The 18021-nt window shown below is 43.5% G+C and overlaps 1 protein-coding gene across 4 annotated transcripts in view; it reads right to left on the bottom strand.

The window, feature by feature from the left end:
* FYB2 (FYN binding protein 2) overlaps positions 1-18021 on the bottom strand; it is a 99396-nt gene that overhangs the window by 60666 nt on the left and 20709 nt on the right. For all 4 annotated transcript variants that reach the window (XR_012079077.1, XM_072974365.1, XM_072974364.1 and 1 more), the window contains exon 2: positions 2013-2751. Coding sequence is in view for 3 of the 4 variants with exons in the window: in XM_072974365.1 (XP_072830466.1) it covers positions 2013-2751 (739 nt within the window). In the remaining variant the exon portion in view is untranslated. The remainder of the gene's footprint in view (positions 1-2012; positions 2752-18021) is intronic.

Genomic DNA, 18021 nt, shown 5'->3' with positions numbered 1-18021 from the left:
TACATCAGTCAGGGCTGACGCTCCTTTCTTCCTAAGCTTGAATGATAAGTCACAATGTCAGAGTCTTAATCAAATTAAGGAGAAGACTTCGTGAAAGTGAATGATCATTTACTAACTAGGCTCCTAATTTTCACCAGGCACTGTGCTAAGCAACTGACGTGCGTGCCTTATCTCAGTTAATCCTCCCAAGGGCTTTATCAGGAGGTAATCCAGCCCTTTCCTCCCATCTCTCCTTCCTCCCATTCATCTCCTCTTTCTTCCCATCCCTTCATCAATAACTGTCTACTACATCCCAGGCGTTGTTCTGGGGCTGGGGCTAGAGTTAAGAGCAAGAACAGAAATAGTTCTGCCCTCAGGAATTTTCATTCTAATAGGAAGAGACTGACCATAAACATGCAAACAAAGAAACAGATTTAAAAAAAATCACAAAGGTCTATTAGTTCTATAACGGAAATGAAACAGGATGATATGAAAAGAGGTGAACTCTTGGTGGTGAGGTAGTGGTCTTCAGGTAGAGACCTCTGGCTAGAGAAGGCTTATCTGGGAAAATGTGCCTATACACAGATCAAAGATAGTTTTCTAGGAAAAGGGAACAGCAATTGTAAAGGTCCTGAGTCATAAAAAGTTGGTTCAGGGATGAACAAGAAATCCAATGTGTTGTCCACAGGCTAGTGAGCCCGGGGAAGAGAGGCAGGAGGAGGTAAGCCAGAGACATAAGCAGAGGCCAGAAGAAGTAGGGCCATGAAATCGGCAGTAAGTAGTTTAGGTGCTATTCAAAGTGCAAAGGGAAACCATGTAGGACTGTAAGCAGATCCACCCCTCCATCCATCCATCCATCCATCCACCCATTCAGTTGTTCAATAAATTTTTTTTTTTGAAGACCCACTGAAACTGACCTTATTCTTCTAGGTTCTCAGGATACAGCAGTAAAGAAGACAGCTTTTATTCTTATCTAACTTATATTTTACCAAGGTAGACAAATACATAACAATATACCAGTCAGGGATAAATGATATGAAGAATACAAAGCAATGTAAGAAGATAAAGAGTGACGAGGGTGGAGTGGCTACTTTAGAGAGTGATCCACAAGGTCCACTCACAGCAGGTGACCCTAAGCAGAGACCCTGGTGAAGTGAGGGAGTGAGACATCAAAGACTCAGGGGCAGAGTGTTCTAGACCGAAGGATCAGCAAGTGCAAAGGCCCTGGGCTGGAACGAGTTTGGTATATCTAAGGAATAGCAAGAAGGCCAAATGTGGTGAGAGGGGAGAGGGTAAGAGAGGTAGGCAAGGATGGAATCAAATGAGCCTCTGTAAGATGGCTGTAGTTGAATTTAAGGAGGGGAGCGATGTATCTGACTTATGCTTTAGAGCATCACTGTGCCTGTGAGGAGAATACAATATAAGAGGGCAAGACTGTGAAACCAGGGAGACCAGGTGGACCTTGCTGTGGTCCAGGCAAGTGATGGTCCACAGTGGTGTAGACAGGGGCAGAAGGCAGAGGTGGAAACATGTAGATTTAGAACATATTCAGATTCAAGACATATTCAGATTTGGATTCAAAACATACTCTGCTGGTAGAACCAAGAGCTTGCTGATGGATTAGTGACGAAGAATGAGGGGGAGAGAGGAATAAAGCATGATTCATAGATTATTGGCCTGAGTGACCGGGAGGATGGCTGTCTATTTACCAAGACAAGGAAGATGGGTGATGGGTCGGTTTATAGGAGAGCAGACTCGGCTCTGTGAAGTTCAGCAGACTGCCCAAGTTCATGCATCCTGTAAGAAGCAGAGCTAGGATTCAAATCCAAGTTTGTTCAAACTGTCTCTCCAGATAATTCCAGGAGTTTAATCACTTTACCCAAGCCTGAAATTATGATTTGGCAGATGGGCCTAGAATACCTGTGCTGGAGTTTGGAGCAAACATCGCCCAGGACACCAATTCAAGAGAGAGGCTCTAAATTAGAAACACACAGTGACCCCTCCCTCTAGGCAATGGGGATTTGATTTCTCACCTGGGGCCTGGCCGCTGAGCTCACTGTCACAGAGACGGTGGCAGGTGCTCCCTGCTGGGCTCCTCTCAGGACTGGGGTTTTCTTGGCCCTTCCTGCCACGTGGAGAAGGAAGAGTGGGATCCTTAGAGGCGGTGCACAATTTTCCTTGGGCCATCAAGAGCTTCTGGGAAGGAAGCGTCTGGGATCCTTGTATTTCCAGCATTTTCCTGGGCTCCTCTGGAGTCAGCCCCATGCTGTTCTGCTCTTCCAGATGGAAGGCCCTACTTCCACCATCGGCAAGGACAAAGGCTGATGACATCTCCCCTTGCTGAGATAAAACCTCCCAGTTCCAGAGCTTGTCTCTGAAGCTATTGTTCAGCATTGCTTTCTTCTTACTGGTTATCTCAGCATCTGACTGATTCATATCTAACAGCAGAGGACCCTTCTGTGAATTCACAGCTGAACCAGGAGACATTCCCGGAGGTTCTTGGGAATTAGAACATTTCTGAATCTCACTCCTCTGAGCCAGCTTCACTTTCTGGGGTTTAAGAGGCTGAGGATCACCACCGGCACAATTTGGTGGGGGCTGATTGTGGCTGGACAAGATGGGCTTCCCACTGGCCAAAGTCTTAGTGGACTGTTTGCTTCCAATGTCACCCTGTTGAGAAACACCTGCTGGGAATTGAATCAGTCCTGGAAGAGATGGCGCATCAAGATTCTGAAATTTGGCTCGAAGTTCCTTGAAATTTCTTAACCCTTCCTAAAGTATAAAAGAAAAATGTCTCATTATTGTAGGAGACAAGCAGCGTGACTAGCTGACTTCCCTGCGCACGCTAAGGCGCTCCAAGTGCCGATGTAATGCCATCCCTCACCCACCAAATAACATCAGCCAGTAATGCTATTGTCCATGAGATGGAGTGAAAACAATTGTTTCCTCTTCGAAACACTTCAGGTATGTTTAATTTCTCCACAACATATAAAGAACACTTATAAACGAGGTAGTACTAACAATTACAGATAAATCCCTTGATGCAAATTTTTGATGGCTCTCTGCTGCCTATAAAAGTAAGTTCTGAACCTCTTAGTGTGGCATTCAAGAACACTGGCAAGAACAGTGGAAATACGACCTAACAGATGGTGGTATTATGATCTCCAGCCATAGCCCGATGCCACCATACTTAGAGCAAACAGGATAATTTACAATTTTCCTATAAACTTTATACTCTCTGCCCACCTGACTTTGCTTATGTCTTTGTGCTTCATCTTGCTTCCTCATATGTATCGTCAATGGCTTTCTTGCAACTTTAATGCCCATCTTCTCCATCAAGATTTCCCCTGGGGCTGACAGGCAGCGCGAACTTGTGGCTTCCATAGCTCTTTATAACTTGGCTGTTGAACTTAACACCATGGGGAGTGGGGAGAAGAGCCATCTTTAGAACTAGACTGGTCTGTGTTTAAATTCTCACTCAGCTCTTTACCATCCAGGCAAATACTTGGGGGAACTTGGTATTATCAGCGCAGTCTCATCCTAAAAATAACTTGCAAATGGTAGAAGGATCAGGGTTACCATCTTTAAAGTGTCCATCACAGTGCCTGACACAGAGTAAATGAAACCTATTTACAAGAGACTAGATGATGACTATAACTCAATAAAAAACAAGAGACTAGATGATCCTTTGTATTTTTGACTCCCCTTGGGAGATTGTGTTCTACTTGCTAAATTCATCCAACATTCAGTGTATGAAAATGGTGGTAGTAATAGCAGCCCAGCCCTTGGGGCAGAGGAAGGGACATGCCCAGGATTCTACCTGGCTCCTGCTCAGTGCTGATCCCAGTCCCCTCTTCCTCTCGCTAGATCTGATTTACTTTCCTAAGTGTGCTTTGTAATTTTCTGTCTTCACAAGAGGTAGGAGGGGGTGGGGGTAGAGTGTGGGAGAACATATCCCAGAACCACTTCCAAAAGTAAGAGCCACCGTCTTCTCCTGATCATCGTGAAGCTCTTCATTTCACGTCTACAATCGCCATACTACTGACTTCTGATTTTCCCAGCGGGGCAATGAATGTTGGGGGACCTTTCTCACTGTGTTTACAGTTGACTCACACCTGCCCTCTGAAGATTCAGGAAGGGGGGAAAATTGAACAGGATGTATGAAACAGGTGTCTGGGAGCTTGCCTGCACGCTCTTTGCTCTTTCTTCTCCTCTCCCATTCATTCACTCACTCACACACACACACCATACACACACATATTGCTTCCTTCACAAATTGCCAAGGGTTAGTATCTTCTATTTCAACCCACAGTCAAGTTGATTCCACTAAACATCTCCTCCCCTGATGTGGTAGAAGCCAGTCCTGGGCATGGAACCAGGGGATCTGAGTATGAAGCTCAACTTTGCCATTTTCCAGTTCTGTGCCTTGGACGATTCACATCACTTCTCTGAGCTTTATGTCCCTCACTATAAAATGGGACTATTCTACTAATGGTTCAGGGTTGTTTAAAGGATCATATGAGACAGCAGATGTACATACCTCAATGGTGTTTTTCAGTTCTGGTAAAAGACACATAACTTAAAATTTACCACCTCAACCACCTTTAAGTGTACAGCACAGAAGCGTTAAGTACATTCACATTGTGGTGAATGCTTGGAACTCTTTTCATCTTGCGAAACTGGAACACTGTTTAATAGTCATTAAACAGCAGCTTCTCATTCCCTCTCCTCCCAGCCCCTGGCAACCACCATTCTACTTTCTGTATCCATGAACTTGACTACTCCAGGCACTTCATGTAAGTGGAATCATACATACTTGTCTCTTTTGTGACTAACTTATTTCACTGAGCATATGGTTCTTAAGGCTCATCCACGTTACAGCATATTGCAACATTTTCTTCCTTTTAAAGGCTGAATAATATTCCATTGTATGTATATAGCAATTTTGTTTATCCATTCATCCATTGCTGGACATTTAGGACTGCTTCCATCTTTTAGTTATAGTGAATAATGCTGCTATGAACATGGGTTTACAAAGATCTCTTTGAGATCCTGCTTTCATTTATTTTGGATATATGCTCAGGAGTGTAATTGCTAGATCATATGGGAGTTCTATTTTTAATTTTCTGAGTATCCTACCATACTGGTTTTCACAGTAGCCACACCATTTTATATTTCTAATTGGCACATGAGTTCTGATTTTTCCACATCCTTGCAATACTTGTTAATTTTTTTAATAATAACAATTCTAATAGGTGTTAGGTAATCAGTAGTTAATATTTTTAAAGGAATACAACAGTGATTATTTTTGGTTCTTTACTTTCTCAAGCCACAGGAACTACAATGTTATTGTGGTTCATTTTAGCCTCTGCAGGAATGATGAGGAAACACTCCAGCGGGAAATAGAATTACGGATTGATAAGCTCCAAACCAAGGTTCTGTGTGAAGAAAACTGGTTCAGGAGGAAACAAACCTGATTATACCTGGCTCATTCCTCTCTCAACAAATACTCAGCAAGTGTTTACTCTATGGGCAAAAGACTGTTTTAGACCATCACGGGTTCTGCTCTTAAATATTACATTCTGATGTCAGGGAGAGGCAGAAAATAAGCTAAATACACATGAAAATATTAGACAGGTGCCATGTAGAGACTTACATGGATGATTCAGAAAAGAGTAACGAGGTGCCTGTTGCTGATTTTCAGAGGTATTGTAGGAAAGTCACCCCTTTCTTTCTGAGTTCACTTATCAAATCAGGGAGTTGGGCTGGGTGATCTCCAAGGCCCCTTTTAGCCCTAACATGTGGATTTTATTTTTCTTGGGAAATAGATGTGACGCATTCTGTTCTTTATCCTTCATCACTCACTGGTGGCAGGTCAGGGTTGAGGGTATAAAGCAAGGTGAGTGAGGATAGGTAGAGAGGTGGCCAATGGGACATTCCAGCTAAAACCATGCTCCATTTTTCTGGGCCCAGGATTAGTCAGTCATCATATTCTGCTCATCTTAAGTCTTAAAAGCCCATGAGCCTGCCCCTTCTTCATGTCAATGTCACCGTCTTTAACTCCTCCTTCCTTATTGCTTAAAATGACCTCTTCATGGTCTCTCTGCCTCCACTCTGGGCTTCTCTAATCCACCATTTACCCAGCTGTTAGACAAATCTGACTAAAAACACAAATCTGATCAAGTACATCCCAATTTAAAATCCTTCAATTTGGCTTCCTCAGAGCTTTCCAATACAGCTCAAACTCTTGCTCAGTCCATAAGGTCCTTCCAAATCTCAGCTCTGCTAATTTTCTGACATCATATTGGGCCCCTCCCTGACACACTTTCTTCCTTCTGGCCTCACTGAATTACTCACGTTTTCCCAAACTTACAGTGCTCCTTCATGTCTCTATGCTTTTGAATGTGCTATTTCCTCCACATCAAATTTCTGCTTGTTCAAAATTCAACTTGTGTCATCTCAAGATATTCATTACTTTCCTACTATGTGCTTGACAATAGGATTACACAGATGAGTAAAATCAAAATTCAAATGCCAATGGCATTTTTCACAGAAACAGAACAGACACACACAAACCTAAAAATTGTATGGAACCATGAAAGACCCCAAATGGCCAAATCAATCTTGAGAAAAAACAAAGCTGGAGTATCATACGTCCTGATTTTAAACTATATTACGAAACTATAATAATCGTAACAGTATCATACTGGTATAAGAACATACACATAGCTCAACAAAATAGAACAGAGAGCCCAGAAATAAACCCACACATACATAGTCAATTAATTTATAGAGAGAATTTAATTTACAAAGAAGCTGAGAACATACAATGGGGAAAGAACAGTTTCTTCAAAAAATGGTGTTGGGAAAACTAAACAGCCACATGCCAAAGAAGGAAATTGGACCACTATCTTACACCATACACAAAAATTAACTCAAAATGGATTAAAGACTTGAACATGAAACCATAAAACTCCTAGAAGAAAACATAGGTAGTAGGCTCCTTGACATCAGTCTTGGTGATGATTTTTTTGGATCTGATTACAAAAGCAAAGGTAATAAAAGTAAAAATAAGTAAGTGGAACTACATCAAACTAAAAAGCTTTGGTGCAGCAAAGGAAACCAACAACAAAATGAAAAGACAATGTACTGAATGGGAGAAAATATCTGCAAATCATGTATATGACAGGGGGTTAATATCCAAAAGACATAAAGAACTCATACAACCCAACAGCAATAAAACAAATAATCCAATTTAAAAAGGGACAGAAGATCTGAACAGACATTTTTTCAAAGAAGACACACAGATGACCAACAGAAACATGAAAAGATGCTCAACATTTTTAATAATCAGGGAGATGCAAATCAAAACCACAATGATATATCATCTCAAACCTTTTAGAATGGCTATTACCAAAAAGACAAGAAATAACAAGTGTTGGCGAGGGTATGGAGAAAAGGGAACCCTTGTGCACTATTGGTGGGAATGTAAATTGGTGCAGCCACTGTGGAAAACAATATGGAAATTCCTCAAAAACATTAAAAAATAGAACTACCATATGATCCAGCAATTTCACTTCTGGGTATTTTTCTAAAGAAAAGTAAAACAGTACCTCAAAAAGACAGGTGTACCCTCATGTTCATGCAGCATTATTTATAATAGCCAATATATGGAAACAACCTAAATGTCCATTGATGGATGAATGGATAAAGAAAATGTGATACACATAGAAACACACACAAACACAGAGGAATATTATTCAGCCATAAAAAGGAATTCCTGCCATTTGTGACAACATGGATGAACTTTGAGGGCATTATGCTAAGTGAAATAAGATGGAAAAAGAAAAATACTCTATGATCTCGAATCTAAAAAAACAAAATAAAAAACTCAGCACTCTCATTAGATACAGAGAACAGATCAGTGGTTGCCAGAGGCAGGGGTTGGTGGCAGGTGGGAGAACTGGGTGAAGTAGGTCAAAAGGCACGAATATTCAATTATAAAATAAATAGGTCATGGGAATGTAATGTAGAACATGGTGACTATAGTTAATACTATATTGCATATTTGAAAGTTGCTAGGAGAATAAATCTTAAAAGTTCCCTTCACAAGGAAAACAATTTGTAACTATGTATGGTGGTGAGTGTTTCCAGACTTGTCATGGTCATTTTGCAATGCAAATAGTTATCAAATCATTATGTTGTATACCTAAAACTAGTATGTCGTTATACTTCAACTAAAAAAAGCTGAAAAACACAGTCCCTGACCTTTTACAGCTTGTGGAATGACAGAGGCAGACACAAGTGCCAAAAATGTTCTAGATTATACAGAAAGTTGTTAGATACATGGTACAAAGTGTGCTATGAGAACACAAAGCGGTCAGGATACCAGCAGGGGTGAGGGGTACAAAGAAGGCTTCTGAGAGATGACTGCTAGGATAAAACAGTCAAAGGACAGTGGGAAAGGCAGTTCAGACGAGAGAAAGATATGCACAAAGAAGGCATGGCATGTGAAATAACAGGGCATATACAGGAAGAATAGGAATTCCCTACAACTGGAACCCCAATGTTCAATACACAAGGCTGGAGAAGGAGTAGAGGTCAAGTCTCCTCAAAGCAGCTGGGCTTAATTTTCAGAGTGGATGGAGAGTTACTGATGAGTTTTACACAGACCTGTGATGACATGATTAGATCTACAGTTCATGCTGATGAAACACCAGAACCAATGAGGAGGCTACTACCACGGTCTAGTCAAAATGACGAGAGGCTGGACTTGGGCAACACTGATAGGAGTGGAAGCAGGGGACAGGTAAGAGGAATATGCAGAGAACGGTATGGACTGGACTTGGAGATGGGCTGGATCTGAAGGAAAGGGGGGAGGTGGGACTCTAGGATGATGCCCAAGTTTCTAAACTGGATGAGAGGATGGATGTTGGTACCAGAAACTAAGACAGAGGACTGGAAATAAAGGTCTTGGAGAAAGATGATGAGCCCAGTTTGGGATGTCATGGGTTGCATTTTTAGGGAAGCCATCTAACAGGTATATATATGTGAATCCTTTGGAGGTTAGAAACTTTGATTTGGTGTTACCAGTTTATTGGTTAGCAGAGAGCTTAAGATTATCGACCCTGAAGTCAAACTAAGTTTAAATTCCAGCTCTGCTATTTATTACCCTTACGATTCAGAGCAAATCACTTAGCTCCTCTGTGCTTATTGCCTTATCTGAGATAACAATTGCATTCTGCCTCCTGAGGTGGCTGCCAGAGGTCAGATAACAGCACCCCAAAGGAGTCCACGTCCCAGCCCCTGAAACCCGTGACTGTGTTACCTTGCATGGGAGGAAGGACTTTGCAGGTGCAATTAAGTGAAGGATCTTCAGATGGAAAGGTTATCCTGGATTATCCAGATGGGACTGGTCCACTGTTATCACCAGGGTCCTTATAAGAGTCAGAAAAGAAGACATGCCAATGGAAGTAGCCATTACAGAGGCAGGGGCTGAGGATGTAACAGTCTGGCCTTGAAGATGGTGGAAGGGTCCACAAGCTAAGGAATGCAGGGAGCCCTCAGGAGCTGGAAAAGTTAAGGAAACAGATTCTTCCCTAGAGCCTCCAGGATGAATGCCATTAGCAAGGCCCTTGACTTTAGGCATCACCTCCAGAACTGAAAGATAGTAACTTCGTGCTGTTTTAAGCTACTAAATTCATGGTAATCTGTTAATTAGAAGAAGCTAACGTAGCTGTTACAAGGATTAAATTAACAAATGTGCCTAAACCGCTCAGAAGGTGTAATAAGAGCTCATTAACTTACTAAGATTAGAGTTAACTCTCGCTGTTATTATCAGAGGTGGCTATTGAAGCCATAAGCCTAGATGGGATGATGAAGGAGAATGTGTGGTGAGATCAGAGCCAGGCGACAATAGCAGAGGCCAAGAAAGGAGTCTAAGAAGAAGCAGAGAGGTGTGGGGTTAGGAGAGAAAGAGAAGGGGTGGGCAGTATTCACGAGGAACGGTTGCCCACAGCGGAGAGCGCAGCAGAGAAGCTCTGTAAGATACGGATGGAAAAGCATCTGGTGGAATCTGTCAACATGGAAACCATTCCACGGACACTGCAAAAGAATGTCATGGCAGAAGCAAGGTTGCAGGAGGTTCCAGAGTGGATGGGAGGTGAGGGAGTTAAAAAAAAAAAAAAAAGACTAACTTTTCTTTCAGGAAGCTGACAGGGCAAAGGAAGGGGAGGGGAGTAATGAGAAGGGGATTCAGCATCCACCGAAGGTTTTAAATCAAGTTTTCTTCCTAGTGAGCCTTCCACTAACACAGATCCTGAAAAGCTCAGAACTGTATTTCCCACGCATTCTCGCAGCCAGAGTTGTGCCAAGCAGTGGGTTCCATGGGGTGTGGGAAATGAGTGCATGAGGACATAGCCACGTGGGGGAGAGCGGATCCTCCATGGAGCAGCTGTGGTAGATGTTCCCATGCTGTGCACTGGGCAGTATGCCACGCACAGGGCAGCAGCACCGACATGCTCCCACTGGAACAATCCCATGTTGGATGGTTCCCTTAGCTGTAGCCTACAAGCTCATCCCCAGCCCTTCTGGAGATTCCTAGCACAGCCTCTTATAAATCCTTTCTGCTCAAACTGGCAGATTGGGTTGTCTACAACAAAAAACACCGACCAGTACGTGCTAGCTTACTTCCTGGTTTACGTCACCAATACATCCTAGTTTACATTAAATTACATTTACCAGTCAACGCCCAACAGACTGTCTACCTCCCTCCCGTCAGAATGTCAACTCCCTGAGGACAGGTACTTTGTCAGTGTGTGTTCACTGCTGTAGCACCAGTGCCAGAAAGCATATTTGGTCCACAGGGGGTAGAAATGAGGTGAAGGAATGAATCCCTGATTTTTCAAGTCTTTCAGCATCCTTTCAAGACAAGGATAGTATATTTTAGTACTGCCAGCACTAGCCCTGGGGTGCACAAAATGCTTGTTGAATGAATGAATCAGTGACTGAATACTTGGAAAACTTAGCAGGTTCACAAATTTGTGAACTGTGACTGTGCAGAATTAAAATTTTTTTTTCCCCAAGGACACCTTAGAATGCACAGAGAAACAAATTATCTGTGTGCTCTAATGTCAGAAGACAGCCCTGCAAACAGCCATGGAAGATAACCTTGGCACTTCTGCTATGCAGGAGCAAGGCTCAGTTATCTCATCTGGGAAGCAAAGGCCAAAACAATTCTAGATATTGCAGGGACAACCTAAGATAAAAGGCAGTGGTGTCCTCTAAACAGAAGGGGAGTTATCTCTTTGATATGGAAATTAACCAAGGAGGTAGCAACCAGCCAAGAAAAACTAAGACATGGCTATTCCAGAAGAACAGAGAGAACAGTGGGAGAAGGTTACCCATCCGAACCCCTGTGCTCTAAGCGTGGTGTTATCATATCTACCAGAACATCTCTAGACAAACGAGGGGGAAAAGACTCCATCAAACAGAAGTCTCTCATTCAATATTTATTTTACAGGAATCTAAGAACAATAATGATAATAATAATAACCAAAATCAGCATCAGATGCCTCTTTGATGTATACGCATGCCTCGCATGACATACTATAGGCCAGGCACTGTTTAAACACTTAACTACGTTACACTGTGACCATGTCTCTTGCATTTTCAAGGCAGGCCTGATTTAACATAATTTAAAAGGTGATAAGAAAATGCAGAACCAGATAAGAAAATGTAATTTAGTGTTACACCCTTTCAAACTAGATCTGCAAATGGGAATAAATTCTGTGTCAAGTCACACGTCCTGACTTAACGGAGCAAATGGCTGCTCCACCCTCTCCAGAGCTTACTCTGCGGTGGCAGGCTGCTCTGTACCCCGCTCCTGTGTCACAGCTCCCTGGGCTAATATCTACAACGACATTCACGTCAGCACACTGCGAGCTGCAGCGAACCAGGACTACGGGTGCTCAACGAATCAGCAGTAATTCAGGAAGTGAAAGTCATAAAAATACACGTAAGTTCCAAGAGGAGAAGACACTGTTTTGATGCCGATTTAAAAAGAAAAGTGAACTCATTCCTGAATTTCTGCAAATCACTGAAAAGTGCCTTCCAGGAGGGAAAGCAAAGGCAACATGAACCCAATGGTTTATCACCCACTGAAGATCCTTAAGGAAAGTGCAACCTGAAAACCCAAAAGCGCAGTGAAGGCAGTGGAAGCCAAGAAATGACAGGTCCAGGAAAACAGCTGTCAGATCCTACCTACGGTGTAAAGAAATCAAAGCAGATTAAAACCAGCACCTGAGTCCTCCTTCAGGAACAAAAGGGCTTTGATTCAACCCTCGATACTCCACGAGCTGTAACAGTGGGGAAAACGGTCTCCGTTTTTGGTACCGATGATTAATTCCAAAGCCCCCAAGAAGGGGTAAGAACAACAGGGCACAGAAGTGCTGTTTGAAATCCTCCCACCTGCCCTCTGAACAGACACAGGATAGAAAGGTTAAAAGCTTCCATCACAAAGGTGCAAGAACCAATAATTACACACACCCCTCTTCATTACCCATCAAGTCAAGTCAGTACTTTCCATCCTTCAGGTTAATAGGGGCAAGAAGCCCAGCTCTGCTAGATGCATGATCTTGAGTAAGCTACTCTTTCTCTCTGCATTTGTAAAATGGGTCTAATAACGCCTGCCACATGGGACAGCTGTAAGGTTTCAATTAAGTCTGTACAAAGCCCAGTAGGTGTCAGCTCCCTGGCCGGTGCTCTCGGTAAGACTGCCCCTCCTCTAGCTGTAACCACATGTGCTACATGCTAAACAGGAGGTGTCTAGAGCTCCCCATGCCACCCATAAAACCCCTCTCCCCCCAGCCATGACACTGCCTACTGCTGCTTTTAAAAGCGGCCCAGAGAGTCCCACAAGGTCCTTAATAAGACCACCCTACCTCCCGCACCACAGCTCCCCCTACATCACCATTAAAGCTACAGTGGGCAATAGTAAGCCTATGGCTCAGTTTCCCCTAAAACAACAGGCCATCAGGCCTTATATCCTGTTCTTCTTAGTCATCATCAGAAAGCCAACCTAGCCCATCAACACACGGGCTTATGTCCCACAGACCTTTGTAGCATCCCCAGCTGAATCCCATTTCTCACTCTTCGCTCACCACTCCCCCAACCCTTCCACTGGGCAACCTGGAAACCACAGCCAGCAGTCAGGAAAATTCCTCAGGTTCTCAGTATCATTGATGAGCATGGCCTCCACCTCTTCGCTCTAAATCAAACCGCTGTCTCCCCTGAAGACACAGCTTCCCGTGATGCTGTCCCAATGGTGGCTTTTTCTCTGCCACTTTCCTCCACTCCTGGTCCGCGAGGCGGGTGACGTGTTCTCTTAAGCTCTTCACTGCTGCTCCCAGGGCATTTATTCTTTCTCAGAAATACCAACTCCTACTCACAGGATACCAAACTAAACCCACTGCTCCCTATGGAAATCATCTACAAGTTCCTTGTCATGCCTCTTCTTTGTTGAAGATGGTAGCACCTGGCCCCTTCCTCTCTCTCCCCTACTACGCCCATGACAATAAGCAAATTTAGAATCCACGTAGATAATCCTCCCCACACCCTGGCCTCATTTCTTACCACCTCGTCTTCCATCTGACCTCAGCCAGTGATTTCCAGGCATACATCTTGGACTTCGTCTTTACCAATAACTGGACCATCTCTAACACATCAGTTTCAAGTGTTCCACTCCCGCATCACCAACTCCTATTTCATCCACTTGCCTATCCTGGTACCTCAACTCCAGGAATTCTTTGGCCCCATCAAATTAATCTTCGGACCTCAGTATTTCTTCCCTGTCTGCTCTCCTCTGCGGTCTTTATTTCCACAGATACCCAGATTAAATCCCGTGGACGAGCACCATGATCAGTCTCTGGAATATATCAACTTCCTTGCCTCCCTCCCACTTCACATTACTTGTGCTGAGATGAAAGTATAAAATGCGCCTAGAATTCTACCCCTAGTTAAACTCTCTTCCTATTCTTTTTCTGTACCTGGAGCAGACCCAGGTAGCTCCTACCTTGCACTGTACAAAAGCTGGACTTGTCTGGTAAGAGTGGGAGCATGCAGAGACTTGGGGGCTGAGTTAAGGAATTAGGACTTAATTCTGTAGATATCAGAAGACCTCTAGAGGTGGCAAGCAGGAAAGCGACACAGTAGGTGACCCCTACTCACTCACGACTCATTCAAGGCACTGCTGTCCCAAACCTCCTGCCTCCTCCCAGTTCTGGGCCAAGTGCCTCCCTCTGCCGACTGCTGTCTCGGTGCTTAACACACTCCACCTCATCATAACTGTTGACTGGTCTTTTCCACTCAACTCGATCTCTTTCCTGTGCAAAGACAATGTCGTTCCATCACTGTATCTCCAGCTGATGGCTAGGCTAGCTCAACCGAGTAATTTAAAACATTTGGTCCCTGTTTAGTGAAGGCGCTAGGTAAAAAATTACCTAACAAAGTCTACATATGAGATCAAAGAAAATACAGTGAAGTAAAAAATTAGTTTGGCATGGCCCATTCAGGGAATCCTTCCCAAAGGAGGTAAGACTGAAGGAGAAGTGGGTTTTCACTGGAGAGAGGCAGGGGCGACGAGGACATTTTAGGCTAAAGGAAGAGCACAGGCAGAGGCAGGAGGCACGCAGGTTCACTGCGTTTTCAGGTGAGCAGACAGAGCGAGCGAGGTGGGAGGAAGAAAGTCAGCGTTCTTCCCTGAAGCCCTTTTCATTTAGGGTCTTCAAAGCGTTCACTCAAAGAAGTAATACGAAAGCTCAGTTGCCTTTGATGGACAGTAAGAGAGAGAAGCTCTTTTGGTGCAAAGTGCCTTTTGATGGATTTAATCCAATCACTTTCCCATGTTCTTTTCTGTATCTGCCTACACCCTTCTCTTCATGAGGGCCTTTCTGCCCAACCATCATTAATTACAGAGCATTAGAACCCTCATCCAAGAATCCCAATACTACTTTGGCACCAACACAAATAATCGGTCTCCCTACTGTCCACCAGGAAATCCTGCACGTGAGCGCTACCTCCACCAAGTCCCTTCCATCCAGATCTGCTCCTTCATGGGTGACCAGGCGTCATTTCATCCTCTTTCTTTGGAAAATAATTCGCTTCTCAGAGACTTGGTTTCAGCATTTATTAAACACCACAAATTTATGTCTACAATCCCCATACAAAGCCCTTGGGCCAGATATACTTTGCAATTCAGGAAATTTTCAATTTTAGAAAGGTAATTTACTACAGATTCCACACACGTGGTCCGAGGCAGCATTCCGTGATCAAACGTGGTACAATTTCTATAGTGAGACGTATTATTCTCCATCTAATGCAGCAACAATACAGACTATAAACTGTTTCATGTTGGTTCACGTAGGCTTTTGATACCAAAGTGGTTAGGAAAAATTCATGGTTTTAAGAGCTTACTGAATTTTGGAATTATGGGTAAGAAGTCATGGGCTTGTTCCTATCCATTTCCTAGGGCTCTTTCAAGAAGAATAAAAAAGTAATTATCCTAACTCTACACATAATAAATGGTAGCTGTTACTACAATTATTCCTTATCCAGCGGGTTATCTGCTTCAACTTAGATTTTGGCAACGGTTTTCCAACTACTGACCTGTCCTCATTCAAACATTTCTTCAGTGACCTGGTGGCTCTAAAACACAGTTCTGCTTATGTCACTCCAGTTTTGAAAAAAAATTAGCTATGTTTTGTAAGTATCTGGCAATTAAAAGTATCAATTCCTTTGCCTCCTTGATCGGGTCCCAAAGCACCATTACACCTCTCTCTCTTGCAGTGGTGCAGAACTCCTGGGGTTCTTCTAAGGTGTGCTTTCTTTCCCTGCATCCCACCCCCTATGCTGCACCTGACACCTGGAATGGCCTTGCCAGACGTCTGCTGTCCAAATTCCACTCATCTGTCTAGGCACAGCTCAAATGCTCCCTAGTCCAGGAAGTCCTTCATCACTGGCCCCTTTAAAATTTAACCTCTCCGTCCTCAGACCTCTTCTGGCAATGGTTCTCAAATCTGGCTGTGCACTGGAATGTCCCAGGGACTCCTGAACCTGCCCTGCTGAAGCAGAATTTCTGGAGAATCCTGTATTATGAATAATCTTGAGAGCTTACTGTGTATTCAGAACCTGGTCCAAGGAACAAACTGGGAAACATGTCTGCAGAATTGCATCTGCAAAGCTCTCTTGCTCTCATGCCTCTGACCACTTTCCACGTCCCACTACAATTACTCAGAAAGATACCTCATCTTCCCCAGTAGTCTGTGAACTCCTTGGCAGCAGGCAGAAAACATATGTACCTCTGTAGAGCCCATAGGCTCAAGCATGAAGCTTCACTCCTATTGAGTACTCAATAAGTACCTGCCAAGCGAATACTGAATAAATGAATAAATGGATTTCCATGGTAATGATGTAGAGGAGGTGCTCTTTTAAAAGGCTTTCTTAGAGTCTTGCAAATGAAGTTCATGCCAATGATGCATTTAAAATGCAGTTCTGATCATGTCGCTGCCTGTTAAAATCCTTTAATGGTTCCCTTTTACCCTGATGATAAATCATACCTTTCTGAGCCACACACAGAAGCCCCCTTTTCCTGCCTGCATCTACAGCTTCATTTCCCACTGCCTGCCTCTCACTTACCCCTCCAGTAAAACTGAACTTGCCCCTGTGCATTTGGTCATGCTGTCCCTCTGCCTAGAATGCCTTTTCCATACTTATTTGCCTGGCTAAAATATATTCATCTTTTGAGAGTTAGCCGAATTAATCAATGTCTCCTAGAAGCATCTTCCAGCTCTTAGGTTGGGCGAAGAGTACCTGTTCCATGTTTTACAGCACCGTTCGCTTACCTCTATCTTTCCATTCAGTTTAACGAAAATCATCTATATGTGTATCTGCTTTACTCACATCCCCTTCACCCTGTGAGGTCCTCAGGGTCACGGACCAGACCGTAATCTTTTTCACTCATACTTCTGTCACTATGCCTAGGCACACCAAGCGTAGACAGGCAATATATGATCTCTCGAACTGAACTGATCAGAAAGCATGTGGATGTATTCACAGGTGGAGGACACGGAGGAGAAAGCAGGACTAATTCCAGATAACAGAATATGAAAGGTGCATTGGGTCCTTACTCTGTTATTATGCACCGATCATTATGTACTATGTTATCCAGGCACTGTGCACAATGAAATGTGTATTTCATTTCCTCTCAGTTACTGCAGTCCTTACAATGTGCTTCTGAGCTGTGCCTCCAAAGATGAGGACAAAACCAAAGATCAGAGTTTTCTGCAGCTTGCTCAGGTCACATGCTGGAGCCAAGGACGGAACCCAGCCCTGATGTTAAAGCCTGTGATATTTGAAAATGAACTCTATGCTTTAGCCTGCCTTTTTTCTATGACAGGCTTTCATTTATCGTTCCCCAACTTCACTCTGCAATCATTTGTTGCATGCCTACTATGGGTAACACACATGAGTAGGACAGACACAGACCTTGCCCTCGTGGGGCTCACAGTCTTATGGAGATGATGACAGCACCTATGGTTGCTGCTGTGCTGGGTAGAACCAGGGTGGGCAGAGGGGAAGTCTAGCCGGGTCTGGAGAGCACAAAGTCCTTCCTGGAGAAAGCCAGATGTGAAGAACAAACAGGAGCTTGGCTGAAGGAAAGGTGCGGGGCATTCTAGGTAGAGGAGACATTTATAAGAGGCTTGAGAGAGCCTAGTGTGTGTGGGTTTCCAAAGTGGGGAGAGTGTGGCTGAAATGAGAGATGGGGAGGGGTAAGAAATGGGGCTGAGGTTGCCCCCTGCAAGCCATTAAAAAACTGATCTTAGGGATTTGCAGATACACACTACTATATATAAAATAGACAAATAACAAGATCCTCCTGTACAGCACAGGAAACTATATTCAGTACCTTGTAGTAGCCTATAATGAAAAAGAATATGAAAAGGAGTATATAAGTGTGTGTGTGTGTGTATGTGTATGTATATATAT

The sequence above is a fragment of the Vicugna pacos genome, chromosome 13, assembly GCF_048564905.1.
Source record: "Vicugna pacos chromosome 13, VicPac4, whole genome shotgun sequence".
Classification (NCBI taxonomy): domain Eukaryota; kingdom Metazoa; phylum Chordata; class Mammalia; order Artiodactyla; family Camelidae; genus Vicugna; species Vicugna pacos.
Note: the sequence above shows the minus strand (reverse complement) of the source record. Positions and strands in the feature narration are given on the sequence as shown.